This window comes from Myodes glareolus, chromosome 23 (assembly GCF_982192425.1).
Source record: "Myodes glareolus chromosome 23, mMyoGla1.1, whole genome shotgun sequence".
In the NCBI taxonomy this organism is placed as follows: Eukaryota; Metazoa; Chordata; class Mammalia; order Rodentia; family Cricetidae; genus Myodes; species Myodes glareolus.
The window spans coordinates 58,202,238-58,220,746 of NC_142048.1; the positions used below are offsets into that span (position 1 = coordinate 58,202,238).

At 48.1% G+C, this 18,509-nt stretch overlaps 1 protein-coding gene across 2 annotated transcripts in view; it reads right to left on the reverse strand.

The window, feature by feature from the left end:
* Myo16 (myosin XVI) overlaps nucleotides 1-18,509 on the reverse strand; it is a 473,090-nt gene that overhangs the window by 188,260 nt on the left and 266,321 nt on the right. For both annotated transcript variants that reach the window (XM_087900756.1, XM_087900755.1), the window contains exons 17-20: nucleotides 9,283-9,394; nucleotides 6,642-6,759; nucleotides 5,657-5,728; nucleotides 3,369-3,510 (exon numbers count right to left, since the gene is read on the reverse strand). In XM_087900756.1, the coding sequence (XP_087756882.1) occupies nucleotides 3,369-3,510; nucleotides 5,657-5,728; nucleotides 6,642-6,759; nucleotides 9,283-9,394 (444 nt within the window). The remainder of the gene's footprint in view (nucleotides 1-3,368; nucleotides 3,511-5,656; nucleotides 5,729-6,641; nucleotides 6,760-9,282; nucleotides 9,395-18,509) is intronic.

The window sequence follows — 18,509 nt, forward strand, 5'->3', positions numbered from 1 at the left end:
GTTATCAGCTCTGTTTACCTCCTTGTGTCAGGCCACTTTGAACTAAGCCTAAGAAATAGTTCCAGGATGCCCCAAGGCTGACCTGCCTCTACTGTGGTCTACAGCACCTACAGAGTCACACAGATGTCAAGGGCTCAGCAGATGGGAGCCCAGGATAAGCTCACATTCACCTTCCAGGCAAACACAGAGAGAGTATGTGTTTATCTCAATTAACTAGTCACCCGACGTACCCTGTCTGGCAACACAAGGTTTCCACAGAGGAAGAAGTCTTTGTGGAATTCAGGATGAGAAAGTACAATTATCTCTTCATAATATGTTGCGGGATATTTGTGAACTATGGAAAGATGTATTGCATTTGTTTAATCATGTAAAGAAGTCTTTATTTGGGAGCCAGTTGCTGGCCCAAAGAAAAGGCCAACTACAATAATATACCCATTTGACTTTAGGAAATGAGGTGGTCGTTCCAAGACAAGGCACTGGTCTGCTTTGACTCTGCTTGGCTCCTTCCACAGTACCGTTAAAGTACAGCTGACCAGCCACCGCTCTCGCTTGAGATTTTCACAATAAAATACATGCGGAAATAACCCCATCCCATCGTTTTGGTGTGCTCACTACCTTCAACCACGAAGGTATCAGGGTTTTAAATTTATTGTCTTCTGCACAATTATAATACTTTAAAACAAACCAGGCCTAGTAAACCCTAAAAGCCTATTGTGAGGTCATACAAACATGATCAGAACTTCCTGACTCAAAAAGAGATCTTCTTCAGAGTAGGCAGTGCTGTGGGAATTCTTAGGGGTTAGAAATGACCCTGGTGGGTGGTGCTGCTCACAGGTGGTGGCGCACGCCTTTACTACCAGCACTCCAGAAGAAGAGGCAGGTGGGTCTCTGGGAGTTCGAGGCCCGTCTGGTCTACAGGAGCTAGCAGTTCCAACACAATTAACAAGAGAAACCCTGTCTTGAAAAAAACCAATCAATCAATAAAGAGTTAAAAATGCAGCAGATTAAACTCTTCCTTGCTTTTCTCAGGACTTAAATCCAAGTTTGGGTGATTCTTGGGAAAAAAAAATGATAATGATTTCAAGGAGATACCGTCCCTTAAAGGTGGGCGTATAACTCTAATTTGTGATTCATTTCCCACTCACGTGAATACTTTCTTCACATAGCTGCTTACCAAGAACAACAAAAATTAAGGCTGCCCTCCACTTTTCCATTCTGACACACCAGGCAAAGCATCCACCGGAAAGGAGGCCATGTCTCCTCTCTTCACCATATCTAAGGGTTTCCAATCATACAAGTTTAAGACTCTGTAGGATCCAAATGTCAAGTGGAAATTTTCTAGAAGATTCTGTGTCCCTAGGTTTATGCATGAATTATACATTAATCGATCAGCATCCACGTGAGCAAGGATGCCAGTATCTCTCTATAAGGTTAATTTGGTGAACTTAGCACATGGGTACCAGCTGTGAACAGCCATTACATCTACAGGCTGTGACATCTCATTTCTATTGTCAACTTGATTGGATTAATAACTGAGGTAGGATGTCCTTCTGTATATGTGTTGCTTTTATTGGTTCATGAATGAAGCTGCTTTGGCCTATGGTAGGGCATAATATAGCCAGGCTGGAAGAGAGCTAGAGAGAGACAGAGACAGAGACAGAGAGATATGCCATGTAGCTGCTGAAGGAGAAAGACGTAGCTGCTGGAATCTTTTCAGTAAGCCACAGTCTCGTGGTGATACACAGATTAATAGAAATGGGTTAACTTAAGATGTAAGAGTTAGGTAGTAAGAAGTTTGAGCTAATAGACCCAACAGTGTTGTAATTAATATAGTTTCTGTGTGATTATTTGGACATGGGCAGCTTGGAAACAAACAGTCCCTGTTTACAAAAAACTGCAAGGGGGCATTAGTGAGGTACACCTTATTGGGGGTGTGTGTCTGTGAGACTAATGGAGAGGAAGAGACTCCCCTGGGAATGGACAGTACCATCCCAGGGGTGGGGCTCCTGAACTTCCCCTTTCCCTGTTTCCTGGCCCACTGACTCCTCAGCAAGGTGCATTTGGCCAACTGCTCTCAGCCCCAACCTTCCCTTGCATGCTGGAGTGTCTCTGCCAACCCAGGACCAAGAACAAACTTTTGTTTCTCAAGCATTCATGAATTCATATTGCATCACAGGGAGGGGAGGGGCTTAGGAATCACAGATCAGACAGAGAAACAAGAGCTGCAGCTCTATGAGGAGCTGGGCTGGAGCCCTCATCACACCAGGGAAAGAGCCAAGCGCTTCTGCTAAGCTGCTTGAGCTGCCCTCAGCTCTCCGAACAGTGTGAGCACCTGAGTGCTGGGCGCTGGGATTCTGCACAGGTGCATTTGACGGGTCCTTCATATCCCTTAGTTCAAAACTGAAATGTCTATACTCCTAACTTTCCCGTTAATTGACGCTAATTTTAATATTTTCCGAGAAATGGCTTAATTCCGGAATTGGGTAAAGAACTCTAGGACCACAGAATATGTTTCTCAGGGGCCTTCATTCAAAGACAAGCCTGGGAAGACTTCCGGGCGCAATTTCACGTCCAGATGTCGTCTCAAGGTCATCGCCAGTGATAAGAATAGTAACAGAGTTTCTCATTGACAAAATGCCATGGAAATCTATAATATTTAGATGATCAAATAGCCGTGAAAAGCTACTGCTTAGAGATGATTACGGGCAGCCAAGAGCTTTGCCCCGGGGACCCTTTGTCAAATCACTCACGGCAAAATTCGACACATCACCAAGCTGCTTCCGAAAGAGACGCACGTGGCCTCTCAACCAACTCCTGAGCTTTATTCTTAGACCATCTTGTTCCTAGATTCATAAACCGTCTATTCTTCTCCATGCACAAAAGGCCACATCTATACCTTCATTCTAGAGAGAACACATTTGCATATCTATGCGTGAGAGACAGTTTGATTCATCCATCTGTGCCGGTGGGTGGGAAGGTGGGGTGGGGGCTCATATTTCTAAAGCATAATCACTAATACCCTTCCAGTGAAATTAGCTTGTTAAAATGAAGTCTGAATGAAGCCTACCCCTGGGCTGTAATATGAAACAGCTCTCTGAATTAAGGCCTGAGTTATGTCTACCAGAATAACACAGGGACTAACATCCACAATTCCTGAATACCTTGTGGCTGGATAACCCCGGGGCCAACATCCAAAGTCCCTGAATTCCATGTGGCTAGATAAGCCAGGGGCCAGCATCCACAGTCCCTGAATTCCATGTGGCTGGATAAGTCAGGGGCCAGCACCCACAGTTCCTGAGTTGTGTGTGACTGGCTGGGTGACACCGGGGTCAGTGGGTAATACAGGCACATGCATCTATGGCTCCTACCTTTTATAGTCATCTTGATTCTGGAGGCAGCAGTTCACGGCGTTTATCAGAAAACCAAACAGACGGCCGTACAGCGACTTGGCCAAGAGATCCCGGTAAAATGCAGCAATCTGTGTGGTATGCCGGCGTATTACCACGTCTCCTGGATTGGTAGGAGGAAGAGGAGGTTAGAGGACAAGTGGTCTCCTCATTAGAAGCCAACACCATGGTGTATGTCCTGTTCGTTCCCCATGACATCCACACACATCCGAAAATGCTTGAAAGGGATGCTGGAAGCACCTGTCAGTTACACGCGTGATGCCACCTAACGAGTGTCAAGTGCCTTGACTTACTAGGACTTCTGAGCAGGCTGTTCACCTCTCCACGGCTGAGACGTTTCCTTGCAGTTAGAGCGCTAACTCGGGGTCCTGCCTGTGAGTGTTTTGATTACAGCCCTCCGGCTGGGCACTGAACCAGTCCCGGGGCATTTGAACACTTGTGATGGTAAAATCAACCCAAATGTACTGCGGAGCTAGGAGACAAGACTTCAGGAGGGAGCATCCACCACTCTCGAAAGGAGTGATGGACATTGCGGGAGAGGAGAACCTCCATAGTGAAAAGACCAGTGAAGGGACCCAGAGAAGAGAGTTAGGATGGCCTGGGTACAGACACAGCTGATGTGGTACTTCTGTGGGAGACAGCGCAGCACAGGAATGGGGGGTAGGGTTCCTATCTGTGGCCTTGGCATCCTTAGGTCTCAGGCTGAGCAAGTGGCAGGGACAGGGAGCAGCCACTGAGACTGTGTAGAACTGCACTGCCTTGAGGGCAAGGACAAGGTCATGGGTGTGGAAGAGCAGAAGTTAGAGAAACAGACGGTACCACCACAGTTCCCAGGCTTATATGACTGAGGAGTTCTGAAGAGTGACCTACAGGGTGGGAAGGTGAGGGGGGGACGGTGGTGTGAGCGGAGAAAACCAGACGGTTGCACGCTAAGGGACAAGCGAGTTTAGCATGTTTTCAGAGGCACGCGGCACAGGGTCCTGCCTCTGCAGAACATCATGGTGCTTCATGTGGCTGGGTGAGGATGTGTGGATGGAGAATGGCTAGGAATGGCTATGAACGGGGACCTGGACGTCCACCCTCCAGGGAGGAGTTAAGGGAGCAGGTATCTCTGCAAGCCTGTCGGCCACAGGTGAAAGCACATTAGCATTCCTTTCTGTTGTCCCCACAGAACGATGGGAAATGAGCAAAGCCCCGATGAAAACATCGGCAGAGGTTGTTATCACGGTCCAGGTCGAGAGACGAGAGCAGTGAGAATGGGAAGTATTTATGGGGTCACGGGGATCGGATCTACTCTGTGGAGAAGGAAGATGGGGGGAAGGGGAGCCAGCTAGACCTGGTGAGCAGATGGGTGGATCGTGAGAAAACTCACTGAGTAGTGTGGAGGGAGATTCTAAGAGCAGAGGTCATAAGTTAAACAAGAAAATACCTGCAGGTGAGTTCCGTGTAAGTCAGGGTCTGAGGGAGGCGAGCAAGACAGACTCACTGGGTAGCAGGTGAGCTTAGTGTACAAGAGTGGGGGACGCAAGCCCTCCCAGCTCTGAAGAGGAAGGTTGAAGAAGGGTATCAATCGTGAATTCACGGTGGATAACTGATACACACTTGGGAGATCCAGTCTCTCTGCACACTGAGCAGGGTCTTACACACCTGGGAGACCCAGTCTCTCTGCACCGAGCAGGGCCACACGCCACACAGGGATTAGACATGTAGAGAGTGTTTGAAGCCGGCCTGCAAAGGGAGATAGCCTCTTGCCACGGGCCTGGCATCCATAGTGATTAACCCCTTTTTATCTGAGTGCTTTCCTCTCTGAGGAGAGATATAGTTGTGCCCACCTCGTGACCATTTGTGAGATCAAAGCTGACAACATTCGGGACAGTTGGCACTATGCCACCCACCCATAAACACTCAATAAATGACAGCTCCCATTATGAGCGGAAAAGGCGGAGAGAAGCCTGCCCTACCCCCACAAAAGGTCCTTGTTTTATGAGAATAAATCCTCTTAGATTGATGGCTTTGTTTTTCTGAACTGACAGGTTGATTAGGAAGGGGGCTAGTTAATCAGAATGGCCTCCCAGGAGCTTAGTTGTGTTCCCATACAGTAAAAGGGGACCAAACAGGCTTGTAACACTCTCTCCGTTGGCACTCGAACCATGCAAACAGTTTCCCGTGTTGAGATGTGTTTTTTTTTTTTTTAAATTTCCCTACTTGACAGAAGCCCAGGAACTGTACAAAGGTAAAGGCAGATTTACCTTTAAAATACTGAATATCAGTTGTTAAGGCGGAGGCCAGCTCATCGGTGGATACTTGCAACATGCTGGCCACTGAAATCAAAAGCAGGCTGTAAGTATGAAGTCACTGTGTATGTTGATACCAAGAACACTGCAGTGTATGTTCGTTGCGTACATGCTTCATGCAGATACACTCAAAGGACAGAAAGCGGCTGCTACTCTCGGGGTCAAGCGAATCCAGAGAAACTTCCCAGTGTTCCAGACACGAAAGGAATCCCTCGTCTCTCTGGATTCCGTCGTGATACATTTTGCCCCTTCATTGCCCTCACAGTGCTGGATTATTTTTTCCAAATGTCTTATTAAATAACTTTGAAACAGGTGAAACAGGCTGTTTATTGAAAACGTGTGGTTTAAGGGTATTTTCAAAAAGCAAAAAAAAGTAGATGAGGCTAGAAAGGCAATAGCAAAGAAGAGAAAGATTTTTTCATGATAGGGTTTACACTGTAGCTTTGGGGCCTGTCCTGGAGCTAGGTATTATAGATCAGCCTGGCCTCCAACTCACAGAGATCTGCCTTCCTCTGCCTTCCAAGTGCTAAGATTAAAAGTATGCACCACCATCTCCCAGCCAAGAGAGAGATTTTAAACAAGGCATTTAAACGGAAGCAATGGTGTTTATAATGTTTGATGACCTGGTCTCCAAATACTGTGGGGACCAGTGGTTGGGGGCAAAGACTACTTAGAAACTATCACGTGAACTGAAGTCTCTGCTGATGCCCCTATGCTGTCAGTCTGGTGTACAGAAGGAGGACATGAACGCTTATTTATCTGCTATCCCTAAGCTCTTTTCTTTAGAGAAAAGAAAGAGGTTCTCCCCTCCCCCGCTTGACTTCAGCCCTAGGAAGTGATGGTTTTCCAGGCTGGCTTTTTTGTACTATGTCTCCATCTACTGGCCACTCTGTGAAACTGCACACCAACGACGTTCTCACTGAGGTGGTGCTCCACTGACCTTGTTCCAGAAGCTGGAGGTCAGAGACAAAGGCTGAGTCAGCTTCGGTCAGCGCAGTGAACTGAACGTCTCCGAGGTGCAAGATCGCCGCTAGGATAACAAACAGGTTCTCCACCTCCTAGGTGTTTACAGAGAACAGACAGAATCGCTCAGAGCCCACGAGCACTTCCGCGGTGGGCTCTCCACTATGCAGACCCGCAACGCTCCAGAGAAACCGCCGATGCGGGCTCAGAATCAAATCTCCACTCAATGTGCTTTGCCCTTAAATGGATGCTGCTGGTCTGATAGGAATCAGTGCGTTCTGGGTAATCATCATTCCAAAAAAAAAAAAAAATTAGTGATCCTTGTCAAAGCTCTGACTGGAAATACCCCTGCTGTCCCAAGCTCTCCTTGCACAGGAGGCACACAGAGCAGGGGAGGAGGAATGGGAAGCGGGGACTGTACAAAGGAGGAGTAAGACCTGCCATGGGATTGCCATCTTCCCATCTTTAGAGCGAGAGGGCCTGGAGACATCCATCTCTAGTGACGCCTATGGGGAGCATTCCATAATTACGGCAGGCCGCAGCATTTCCCTCTGAACTCTGCCCTGTGTTAGACATCAGCCTTTCCCCTGCTTCTTAGATGGTGCAACACAAGCCCACCTCTTTAATACCATGCATGAATCTCCCTTTAGAGTTCTGCAAGGTGGGCACCTCTGGACATACAGGCAAGGAGGATACGAGTTGCTCTCTCGGGGGTTTTATGATTCAGGGAGGGAGACAGAGCTATGAAAATTCACTACAACACACAGCGGACTGTGGTGGATTTGAATCAGGAAAATCTTCCTATGGGAGCTGGAGCCATAGGATCCTGCATCTGTCTGTGGGAAGTCGTGCCCTCCGGCCTAGCCAGCTTGCCTGCTGTTAGGGATGGGGTGCAGAGGTGGGCCAGTCTCGGAGAACCCTAATCCTTTGCAGATTTTGTTCCAGAGGCCTCGCCTGCCCGTAAGCACTGTTCTTTGTCACAGCAGAGGCCAGCACTCCAAAGTGGAGCAGTTTTTAGTCCGCACACTACTTGAAAGGCTTAGATAAAGGGATGGGCATCAGGTCTTCGCACCAGCTACACCAGTCAGCAGGGGTATTTATGGGCATCAGTTCTTGGCACCAGCTACACCAGTCAGCAGGGGTATTTTGCTTGTCCTACCTTTGAGGATCAAGTGTGGAATTTCAAAGCTATGTTTCCAAGCGAGTGGTATTTTGGTAAAATGGTCTCCTGCCCGCCCCCACGTCTGTGCTCCTGTTCCCTTGGGGGTCTAGAAACACCAGGCAGGGGTGGGGGAATAAGAAAACAGACATCAAGCAAGCCAGTGCAGACACAGAGAATGCAAGTGGGTGGGGCCAAGACAAGAATAAAATGTAAACATTGGACAATTGCACCAAAAAGACCGAGACTGCCTCTCATTCCTAGAACTCCAGGCTCTGAGAGGCACAGGGTCCTGCCAAGCACTGTCTCGGTGATTCCCCTGTGTGCTTCCACCTGCCCTTCTGCTGCTCCTGCTAGCGAAGCCCGTGGGCAAGGGAGACACAGCCTTCTGAAAAACCAAGGAGCTCGTACTTCAGACTACATTTGAGTCCACGAGCTGTGGGCATCCCAGGGCGCCCCGTGACCTCTTGTTAACCGTTCCCGAGGACTTGGCCACCACCCCAAATACTTCCATATTGAGAGGGCAGAGGAGATCACACATCAACAAAACAGAAATGGCTCCCGAGAGCATCCTCTACAGGCTCAACCATTCACGTCTAATCTCAGGAGCAGCCCTGTTCAGAATAGTAGCCTTTAACCACAAGGCTATTTAAATTTAAATTAATATTTTAGGATAGGAAAAAATAATTTCCCCAGTCTCATTAGCCACGTGCTAAGCGACCAGTATCCAGTCAGAGCTAGCAGTCCCAGGCAGTTTGGAGCGGGCCACGGGCCTTCCCGTTGTCTTGGAAATTGCTGTGGCATCACCGTGGGCTAAAACTTTCCACACATTCTCTAGCTTCCCAGAGAAGATATGTAAGTGAGTTATGGTAGTTTGCAGGGCGATCATTTAACAGTACACAGTTTCTTCAGACTGCCCAGGTTCCTCACAGTGAAGTGGTTTGTTCTAGATACATATGTGAATGGGTTTTTCTGTTTCTACTCCAAATGGCAGGGCTGGGAGAGATCGCTCTGTGGCTAGGAGTACTGAGTGCTCTTGCAGAGGACCCAGGTTTGGTTTCTAGTACCCACAAGGCAGTTTGGAACTGTATGTAGCTCCTGTTCTAAAAAATCCAGTGCCCTCTTCTGGCCTCCATGGGCACTGCATGCAAGCAAAACACCCACACACATAAAATTAAATTCAAAAAGGAAAGGAACTAGCATTAACTTCTTGTTGCTATGTGTTGTCTAGTGTCTGCCTTCCTGGAACCTGCTATTCTTCTGTCCTTGTTTGTCTCCTAACCCTACTGGACAGGAGGTCCCAGGAGGCCAGATGGAAGCCTGTTCTCTGCTGGACACTGTCAGGGCTGGCAACAACCAATGGGCTCTATCGAGGCTCAGGAAATGGTTTGGCATGAGCGAATCTTTACAAACTGGTGGAGGCTGGCTTTCTGTGTGCAATCCCAATGAGGAGACTCACCAGGCTGCTGAAACCGATCACATTCAGAGCATGTTTCAGAACCACAAGTCTCTCCTTGTTCAGGGAGCGCTCGGCTGTGGAGACGTCTTCCTGCGTGCCCTGGTTCATATACCTGTGAAGATAAACACAGCATTATGGCTTGGAGCCAAACGGCAGAGGAGAAAGGTGACCTCATCCACCACCTGGTGTCTGTCCTAATGGAAATCACCTGGACGCTATGTCCCCAGGTGTTTACAAAGCTACACAGGAGCACATGATGTTTCAGGAAAGACAGCGATCCTTGTACCAGACCGTAATCCCACTGTCGACGCGGGCTCACCTTACCTGAACCCTTTTTGGTGAGTGGAGATGGTCACCAACTGTGAACTTCATATAGGAAGTTGGCAGGTGCCAGAACTGGCAACACAACTCCCATTTGCATGAAGGATGCTTAATGTATACTAATGTATTATCCCTGCTTGCCAGTAACATTTAATTTTAAGGTTGCTGATTAATTCCCTTTGCTTGACAAACCCGAAGGCATCGATTGCCAAAGGCAGGCGAATCAAAGAAGCTGAGGACTCAAAGACAAAGGCCTCCTCCAGGAAACCAGGCAGGAACAAACTAGGGACCCCAGTCACAGACAAGAGAGCTCCTCCAACCCAGCACGGAGGCGGAGCCACTGACCTGAGCTGTGGGTGTAAGTTGCTCCTAAGTGTGAAGGAAGGGGGCAGGCACCAGGAGGAAAAGCCAGGGAGGAGGAAGGCTCCATTCTAAGAACTGGCGTGTAAGCGAGAACGAGCCTAGTTTGCAAGCAATGCCCATGTCCCGAGAACACGCAGCGGCACACATGAAGTGACACATGGTTAGTCACACATGGTGTGCACAGGTACACGGGTCAACAGAATGAGAACCCGGAGTGAGAAAAGCAGAGATTGCCAGGGAAGGAGGAAGAGCTAGGGCTCTGAGTGCCTTGTGAACGAGTTCTAGTTATGTTTGGCAAGTGACAAGAACCCTGGGGAGGGAGAGGGTAGAAGCAGAAGAGAGGTGTCAGGTCAGGTGTTCAGGAATGACCCCCTGCAAAGAGATAAAGTGACTAAGGCAGGGGGCATCTAGACAGCTGTCTGGGGAGGCCAAGTGGCCAAGGCAGGGGAGGGATGGGGTCAGAGTGGGTAGACTGAGCTGGGCAGGGGAGGGGCTAAGATGAAGGGGTAGACTGTGCTGGGCAGGGGAGGGGCTGGGGTGGAGGGGGTAGACTGGGCTGGGCAGGAGAGGGGCTGAGGTGGAGGGGTAGACTGTGCTGGGCAGGGGAGGGGCTGGGGTAGAGGGGGTAGACTGGGCTGGGCAGGAGAGGGGCTGAGGTGGAGGGGTAGACTGTGCTGGGCAGGGGAGGGGCTGGGGTGGAGGGGGTAGACTGGGCTGGATAAGGGATGCTTGGCAAGGGGAACAAGCACGTTCTTTTGTACCTGGTCAGTGTCCTTGGAATGGTGAACTGACATCACCAGATATAATATCAAGGGGGGCAGACTGGTATCTTTAGTGAGAAAGCCTCATGTTTGTATCGGTCATGTCGAATGTAAACTGAACTGTCAAGGTTTAGGCCATAGACAGAGAAACAACAGCTTTAAGAATCTAGAACTCAAAAACAGCAAGGCCTGGGAACCTTCCCTGTGCAGAACACTGAAGCCACCTGAGTAGATGAGTTCACAAAATAGGGCCTCTAAGAGGACCACAGAGCAATGGAGCTTCCTTGCCTTGGTTTCCCATGTCGTCAGCTTTTACACCCTAAGCTAATACATAGCTGTACCTTAAGTCATGCACTCTCCCATGCCCTGACCCACAAAATGGTGCATGCTTGTATGTAGGCCATGATAATGAATGCTGGAAACATAGGAAAGAAGTAACAAGCGAATTAGAAGGAGATGCTCGTGGCATTTAAAATAGTTATGTTCCCCAAATGCGGGCTGCTTAAAACAGGGGTTTTAATGTCTGTACCCCATGACAGTGGCCATGACAGTGGCCTTTGCAAATTCAGTTGCCCTCCGAGGGGATGGCTGGGGTCATGGTTTGACTTCCCTGTAGTCTGCCTTAGCACTCAACAGACGTCATCCTGTCACAAGGCTCCACACCCCCTTGGCAAACACATCCGGATCAACATCTGGGCCCGACTGTTGGTCTCTAGCTCTCCTCATTCACTAATCAGTGTCTCGCGGTCCCCAGAGCTCCAGCCTTAGCACTCAATGTTCAACGCTTTCTGTGTCACGCACTGAGCGACAATCACACGTCCATGGTGGGAACAATCTACTGTCATCTCCCTTCTTTAATTCACATAGAACAGGGCACAGCACTGCTTGACAAAGTGCATGCATCTCAGTGTCTAGAGTCAGAATATCAGAGCCAGGATATTAGAGCTTTATGTTTTATGACCGCTGGTTCAGGAGAACACTCCAGGTGCTGAAGAACGTAACTTCAAGGCTATATACATTGATTAAAAACTTTGTTCATTTTTAAATTATTTGTTTGTGTGTGTTGGGGGCAGCGTGACTTGAACATGTTGGGATCAGAGGACCACTTCCGGGAGCCAGTTCTCTCCTTTGACCCTGTATCTTCTAAGGATGAAGCTCAGGTGGCCAGGCTTGGCGGCACCGCCACTGCTAAGTCATCTAGCCAGCCCCGGAATGAGCTGCTTTTGCCTCCAGAGGACACAGCAACAGAATCTAAATCTGCCTGCACAGTGAATCTCAAGAGACTTCCCGTGCTACCAGAAGGATCCACAGTGAGTACCTCTTCCTGGATCTGCTGTGTAGAAGGGCAAATACTGAAGGCTCTGCCCCAGCCGGGGTCATCTCCCAGGACGGGAATCCAGGTTAGCCATGACAGGCTGTGAATAACGAACGCAAAAAGAATGCTCTGCAGAAAATGTCAGCCTAGAATTTCAATGTCCTGTGACCTTTCCGTACGCCACATCTGTGCTCCAGGGATGTTTTATGTGTTGGCCCAGTGGTGGGCTCACGCTCAACAGGCACGGTCCTTCAGCACACAGGAACGACTCTCCTTACCTGGACATGTACCCCTAGAACAGGAGAACGATTCCTCTTAACTGGATGTGTATCCTCGGTGTGCGTGGATGGCAAGGGATGCTCAAACATAAGCAATCCTACAGGCTAAAAATAAAGGCACGAGCCCACTCTCTAAGTCCTAACTCACAGGCGCCAGTGTGCTCCCCTCTGCTTTTTACCAGCCCTGCACACACACAAGGACATGTTTTCCCCATCACTGGATAAGAAACATTCTCCGTGGTGACATTTAATACAGACACAAGGCCAGAATGTGAAATCAGACGGTTGACCTCCACATGGACCGCAGTTTTAAGAATCTGAGAAGTTTCGCTCCATGCTCACCCCCCCCCCCACCTCGATCCTCCCCTCACCTCGAATCTCTACCATTTTCAAACTCGCTGGAACATAGTAACCAACTCTCAGGCTCCCACGATGTAATATGATTACGGCTCTTTTAGTAACTACGCGTTTAGAACCATACATCTCCATTGCTGAAAATATTAACGTATCATCCACCTACAGTTGTTGGAAAGAGAACACCTTTTCACGGTCCCCAGGAGAAAAGAAAAATTCACCAAATGCATTGCATGTTTACCCTGACTCGGGATCCTGTAATATTTCCAGAATAGCTCATCCATGATTTTCTAATCAATTAGAAAACTTCTTCAAAATGTCTGATACAATTGATTCCAAGCTACCTCCATGTTGCACATTTTTAATGTTAGAGTGACCAGTTATAGACAGGTCTCTTAAAGAAGACACAGGGGAAGAGGGATCTTGTCTTGCCCTAAAGACCCAGCACGAACATTCTCCTAACCTCATGAGCAGTAGGGACCCATAGGAAGAGCCGTCTTTGGTTCTCACAAAGGGACCCTGACAGTTGCCGGTGCTTAGATGTGAAACAGAGTCTTCTCAGAATGTGAAGATTGGTATGGCCATGGTGATGGTGGGATCAATTGAACAAAACTCACGGCTGTGGGGTGGCCATTCTCGGTGGTCAGCTTGGCTACATCCGGAATGAACTACAATCCACCCGAGAGATATTTGGCAAGATTTGAATTGGTAGATCCACTTCTAGCCCCAGTACTGAATCTTGAAATGGAAGACACACACCTTCCATCCATATCTTGAGGTGGGAAGACACACCTTTAATCTGGGCCACACCTCCTGCTGGCAGTCTGTGTAAGAACAGGGAAGGAGCAAGCTTTTGCTCATTGTCCGCTTGCCCTTGCCTTGCTAGCACTTCCTTCACTGGCAATAGAGCCGACTTCTTTGGGATCCAAGCACATGCTGAAGGCCAGCGGAGACATCCGGCCTTGTGGACTGAGCAACTACTGGATCCTCAGACTTCCCACTCACAGCCAGCCATTGTCGGATTAGCTCAATGCAGCCTGTAAATTATTCCAGTGAATCCCCTTTCATACAGGCTGCAATCCAGCTAGTCTCGCTCTCCTCTCCCTCTCTCTCTCTCTCTCTCTCTCTCTCTCTCTCTCTCCCCCCCCTCCACTGAATTTGATTAGGGTTACCCCTATGCACATAAATATGAGGTCATCCACTGGGGCATGGGTGTCAACATTATTTTTTAAAATATCAATTCCCATTTAGGAACAGCGCAAAAACGAGGATGTTGCTAAGCACACGCATCCCCACCTACACACTTCCCTTCATAATCCTAACACACCTAACTGCATACCTACTAGTCAGGAGAGGTAGGAAGGAGGAGATTTAGCCTGGGACCTCCCGTTCTGAGAAATGACTTTTGTCTCTTGCTTCTCGGTGTTTTCATCAAATATGTTTGCTTGTCTTCCTCATGTGATTATTTATGAGCTATGCATTTCCCACACAAATGTATGTCCTCTGCCATAGCATGAAATGTTACATACAATAACCAATTTTAGAATAAAAACAGTGCCAAGGAAGCCACGAGCCCCATAACAAAGCTATTTCATTATTGTGTATTTTGTCCAACTATCTTTTGAATCACTCAGCTCTTCCTACCTACATACTAAATTAATTAATTAATTAATAATCACAAAATAATGAAGGAAGCCCCACTAACAAATAAGACCTCCCAATCATTTGTCCCCAGCCACACAGTGAGTTTTCAGGTGAGAAGTGCTTCTACCTTAGGCCAGATTAGAGCGGAAGAGAATGGAGGAGGGGAGGGAGGGGAGAGAAGGGAGCATACAATGTATGTTTGAAATTACAGACTGTATAAAAGTCAAGGCTTCTCAGACACTATTATGAGTGAAGGCCAAAATGATGTTCTTGACTCCACAAGCACCATCCCAATGCCAGGATGCTAAAATGAAAAGTGACAGTGGGCACAGGAGAGCGCGACACACAGGCATGCAGGATGTGTTCACACCCGCGATGGCCTCTGAAGACACCTGGTACACCACGCTTTCTGAAGACCTCAAGACCAGGTGACACGGCAGCTGTCAACTGTCCACCCAGGAAACAATCAGCACTGGTCCAGCTTCACTCGTACCCAGGAAATGACCGGAACATAAACAAAATAAGCTTCCAGGCAAGCAGGGGTCTTCCGCGTTCACCGTCAAGCCACCCCCAGTGCCAGGCCTCTCTGTTTTAGGAAGTCATTTGTCAATCTCCTTTGTCAATCGCAGGCACTGAAATGTTAGCAAGATCATCAACGAGGGAAACTGTGATTAAACTCGGATGCCCATTAAATGTCAAAATCATCTCCAGTCGTCAAGTGGAGAGCGCAATCTGTTTCCTCGGAAATAAACGTCAGCAGACTCTCTGTCCTGTGGACGTGCGATGTCTCCACAGTCCCCTCAGTGTCTTGTGGCCCCATCTCCTCTTTCATCCCATCATGATCTATAACGAAAGCGGTGGTTCTCACCCCGTGGGGCGTGACCCCTTCCCAGGGGTCACATATCAGATATTCCACATATCAGAGATACATGTAACTATTCGTGTCAGTACTAAAATTACAGTTGTGAAGGAGCAATAAAAATAATGTTATGGTTTGGGGGGGGTCATCACGACAAGGGATCTGTATCAAAGGGTTGCAGTGTTAGGGAGGCTGAGGACCAATGAGCTAGAGCGTCGAACCAAACAGTGGTCATGGGACATCTGTTTTCATAAAGACAACTCATGCTAACAAGTGAACAGTAAGTTCAGGGTTCAAATGTAGGTGAGAAGGTCCCATTCCGCTTCCTTTTCTTCCTGGACACCAAAAGGCAGTGTCCTTAGGAATAACCTGGATGGAAGCCAGGCATGGCAGCGCATGCCTTTAATCTAAGCACTCGGTTGGTGAGGGCAGGTGGATCTCTGAATCTGAGGCTAGCCCGCTCTGCAGAGAGAGCCAGGGAGACTCTGTCCTGGGAAAAAGGAGGGGAGACAATGGCTGAGCATTCCTGTTACCTGTTCAAAGCCAGAGATCCAGATGTGGTGTTGGAGAGAGGGGACATCAAGGAAACCAAGTGTGGCAGACAGTTACCATGGTGAGGCTGACCCCACGCCCACCCTGGTAGAATTATCCTGGCTCAGAAATCCTGCCAGCAGACTTTCTGGCACCCATTATTCATACTACCTTAAATGTCCATCACCATTTCAACATTTCTGCAGATGGGGCATCTCCTTGCTCACACGAGAACTCCACTCTATGCCGTGAACCACACATCTAACCATACGAAACAAAATCCACTCGAGGAAATAAGACAGCAGCGGAGCATGTGGAAACGGCTGGGCGATGACTCAGTTGGTAAAACACTTGCTGGTCCATCACGAGGACCTGAGTCAGGATCAAATCCAGATGTGGAAGCCTGGACCTGTAACTCTAATACCAGGGAGGCAAAGACAGGAGGATTCCTACAGCTCCAGGATCAGTGAGAGACCTTGACTCAAAAGAAAATAAAAAGGTGGGAGGCAATAAAAAACAATACTTGATATGACCCTCTGTCTTCTATGCATGTGTGCACAGACAAGGAAACACAGGCACGGGTGTAGGCCATACATACATGTACACAAAATGCTGCTGATGCTACACTAACAGGACCCTGCTTCATCTGAACCAGGACAGGATGCTGAGTAAGGCCTCACGATGGGCAATGATGCTATTCTTCATTTTGTGTGCACTCTAAGGATCCACGCCGCCCTGACACGCTTGTCATAGACAGCTGTCCAAGGTGCCATTCCTTGACCACCGATTCCGCCAAGAAACGCAGTATTTACGATGGCACCATGACCTGGGAAAGGCTTTCACGCTGTTACCTTTGCATCAGGACATCTGTTTTTCCACGCCGAGTGGGCATATCATCTCATGAATTCATCAACCTACATATGCTGAATGCTGGTCAACCATGCTTCCTAGCCCGGTGAACCCTGAAGAAAGCAGGGCATCCCACTCTATCACTAAAGAAATGAAGACCTTAAGACGAAACAAAGGATGGTAGAATTTTCTAGACTACAGGTAAGGTTAGCAGTCTGTGATTCTCAAAAGAGCAGAAGAAGGTCTTCATTAGAGAAGCTGAAAACGGAAAGTTCAGGCGAGACACAATCCAGTGTCTTTGAGATGCGCTACTGATTAAAAATGATGACGTTTCAGTTAAGAGAACAGAAACTATGTTTCTATATGGACTAAGAGAGCTGTGATTCCTGGGAACCCAAGGTGAATGAGGTGTGTAACTGCCCACACATAGCAAGCAGGGCAGCCGGAAAGAAGAGTCAAGACAGAATGTCTGCAAGAAGCACAGAATACATAAAGTGTGTACTACAGAGACTTGTGTGTTAACTATGGGATAGTGATGATTAAGTCTGGGAGGACACAGCAACATTTACAATATGTTCTTGGTTTATCTAGACTCTGATATGCTGGGACACGTTCAGATGGGACCAGAGTGAGCAAAAGCTAAGTCCATTTCAGTCAGGAAGAGTGAGAGGCTCTCGGACCTGCACACATGCTGTCTCAGCAGCCCATTCACAGAGGCTTCACAAGCCTGGGTTCCTTCAACACTGAAAACAAAAACAAAAACAAAAACAAAACAGCCAGCCAAATTAAAAAGAAATCTTTTAAAGGGAGGTGAACTTAGAGTCACGCAATTGTTTTGAGCTACGTATTCTTTGTGATAATTGTATTACACAAGGCAGAGCAAAAATAGCCAGCTAATGGAATTACCACTTGAAACAATAAATGAAGGGTTGCAAAGCGGATCTCTAGTCAGGAGAGTTCAGCGGTTTGCCTGCTAAGCAGGCTGTGGAAGGCAGACCTGGGCTTCCTCAGGCTCTGGGTGAGTGCTGGGCTGTGCTGACTACAAATTCACAATGGGCTATATTTGTGCCAAGAAATCCACAAAAATTGACTTTTTGTATCACTGTAAAACTAAATTGGTTTCTATGTATTTAATAAAATTCAGTCAATTGAACAAAACAAAATCAGTTTGCTTTGAATCGAAGAGGATACATTTGCGGTAGCCAAAGCAACGCCATATGGCATGTAAATTTTAAGATAATTTAAACTTCATAGTTACACAGCACCAGGGACAGGGTGTGTCCCTCAGCTGAATCCATGCCTAGAGAAGACTCTACAAGGGAACACACTGAGACCTGTGTCTACTTCCGGGTTCTGACTGTCGCTCTTGGTGGTGCTTGGCCACATCAAGAGGCCATGTCTGCTAGAGAGGCAGGATAGGACCGAGGGCTGGAGAGAGGGCTGAATGTCACTGTGAGTCCATTCTAGGCTTCATCGCACACCGCTGACCATGACCTCTTCTATCTAGTTTGCTTTCACTCAGCAAGGATTCAGACTCTATACTCTACAGACTCCACCTGGTCGGCCTTGTCTGTGCTCTCCTCCCTAGAAGCCGCGCATGCCAAGACTTGTGCAGCTAAAGCCCTCACTGTATAACGGAACTTAATGTGGGGAGCCCAAAGTTGGGTAGACTATCCTACAAATGAGCCCTCTTAGGAAGAGTAGTTATAAGTGGTCTACTGTGTGACATGGGCTGAGATTCCTGAACTGCATCCTGGGAAATGGGGCTCACTTTGAGGGCTTTCTCTGTGACGCCAGGTCCTGTCCCTCCCGCTCCTCAGTCACGGAACACCTTCCCATGCTGTTTTCTGTGTTCATCTCAAGGGAGAAGAGCAGACATACACCTTATTTCAGGAAAGGGGGAGACGACCAGGTGTAGAAAATCAGACGTGAGCGCTCACTGTAGCTGTGTT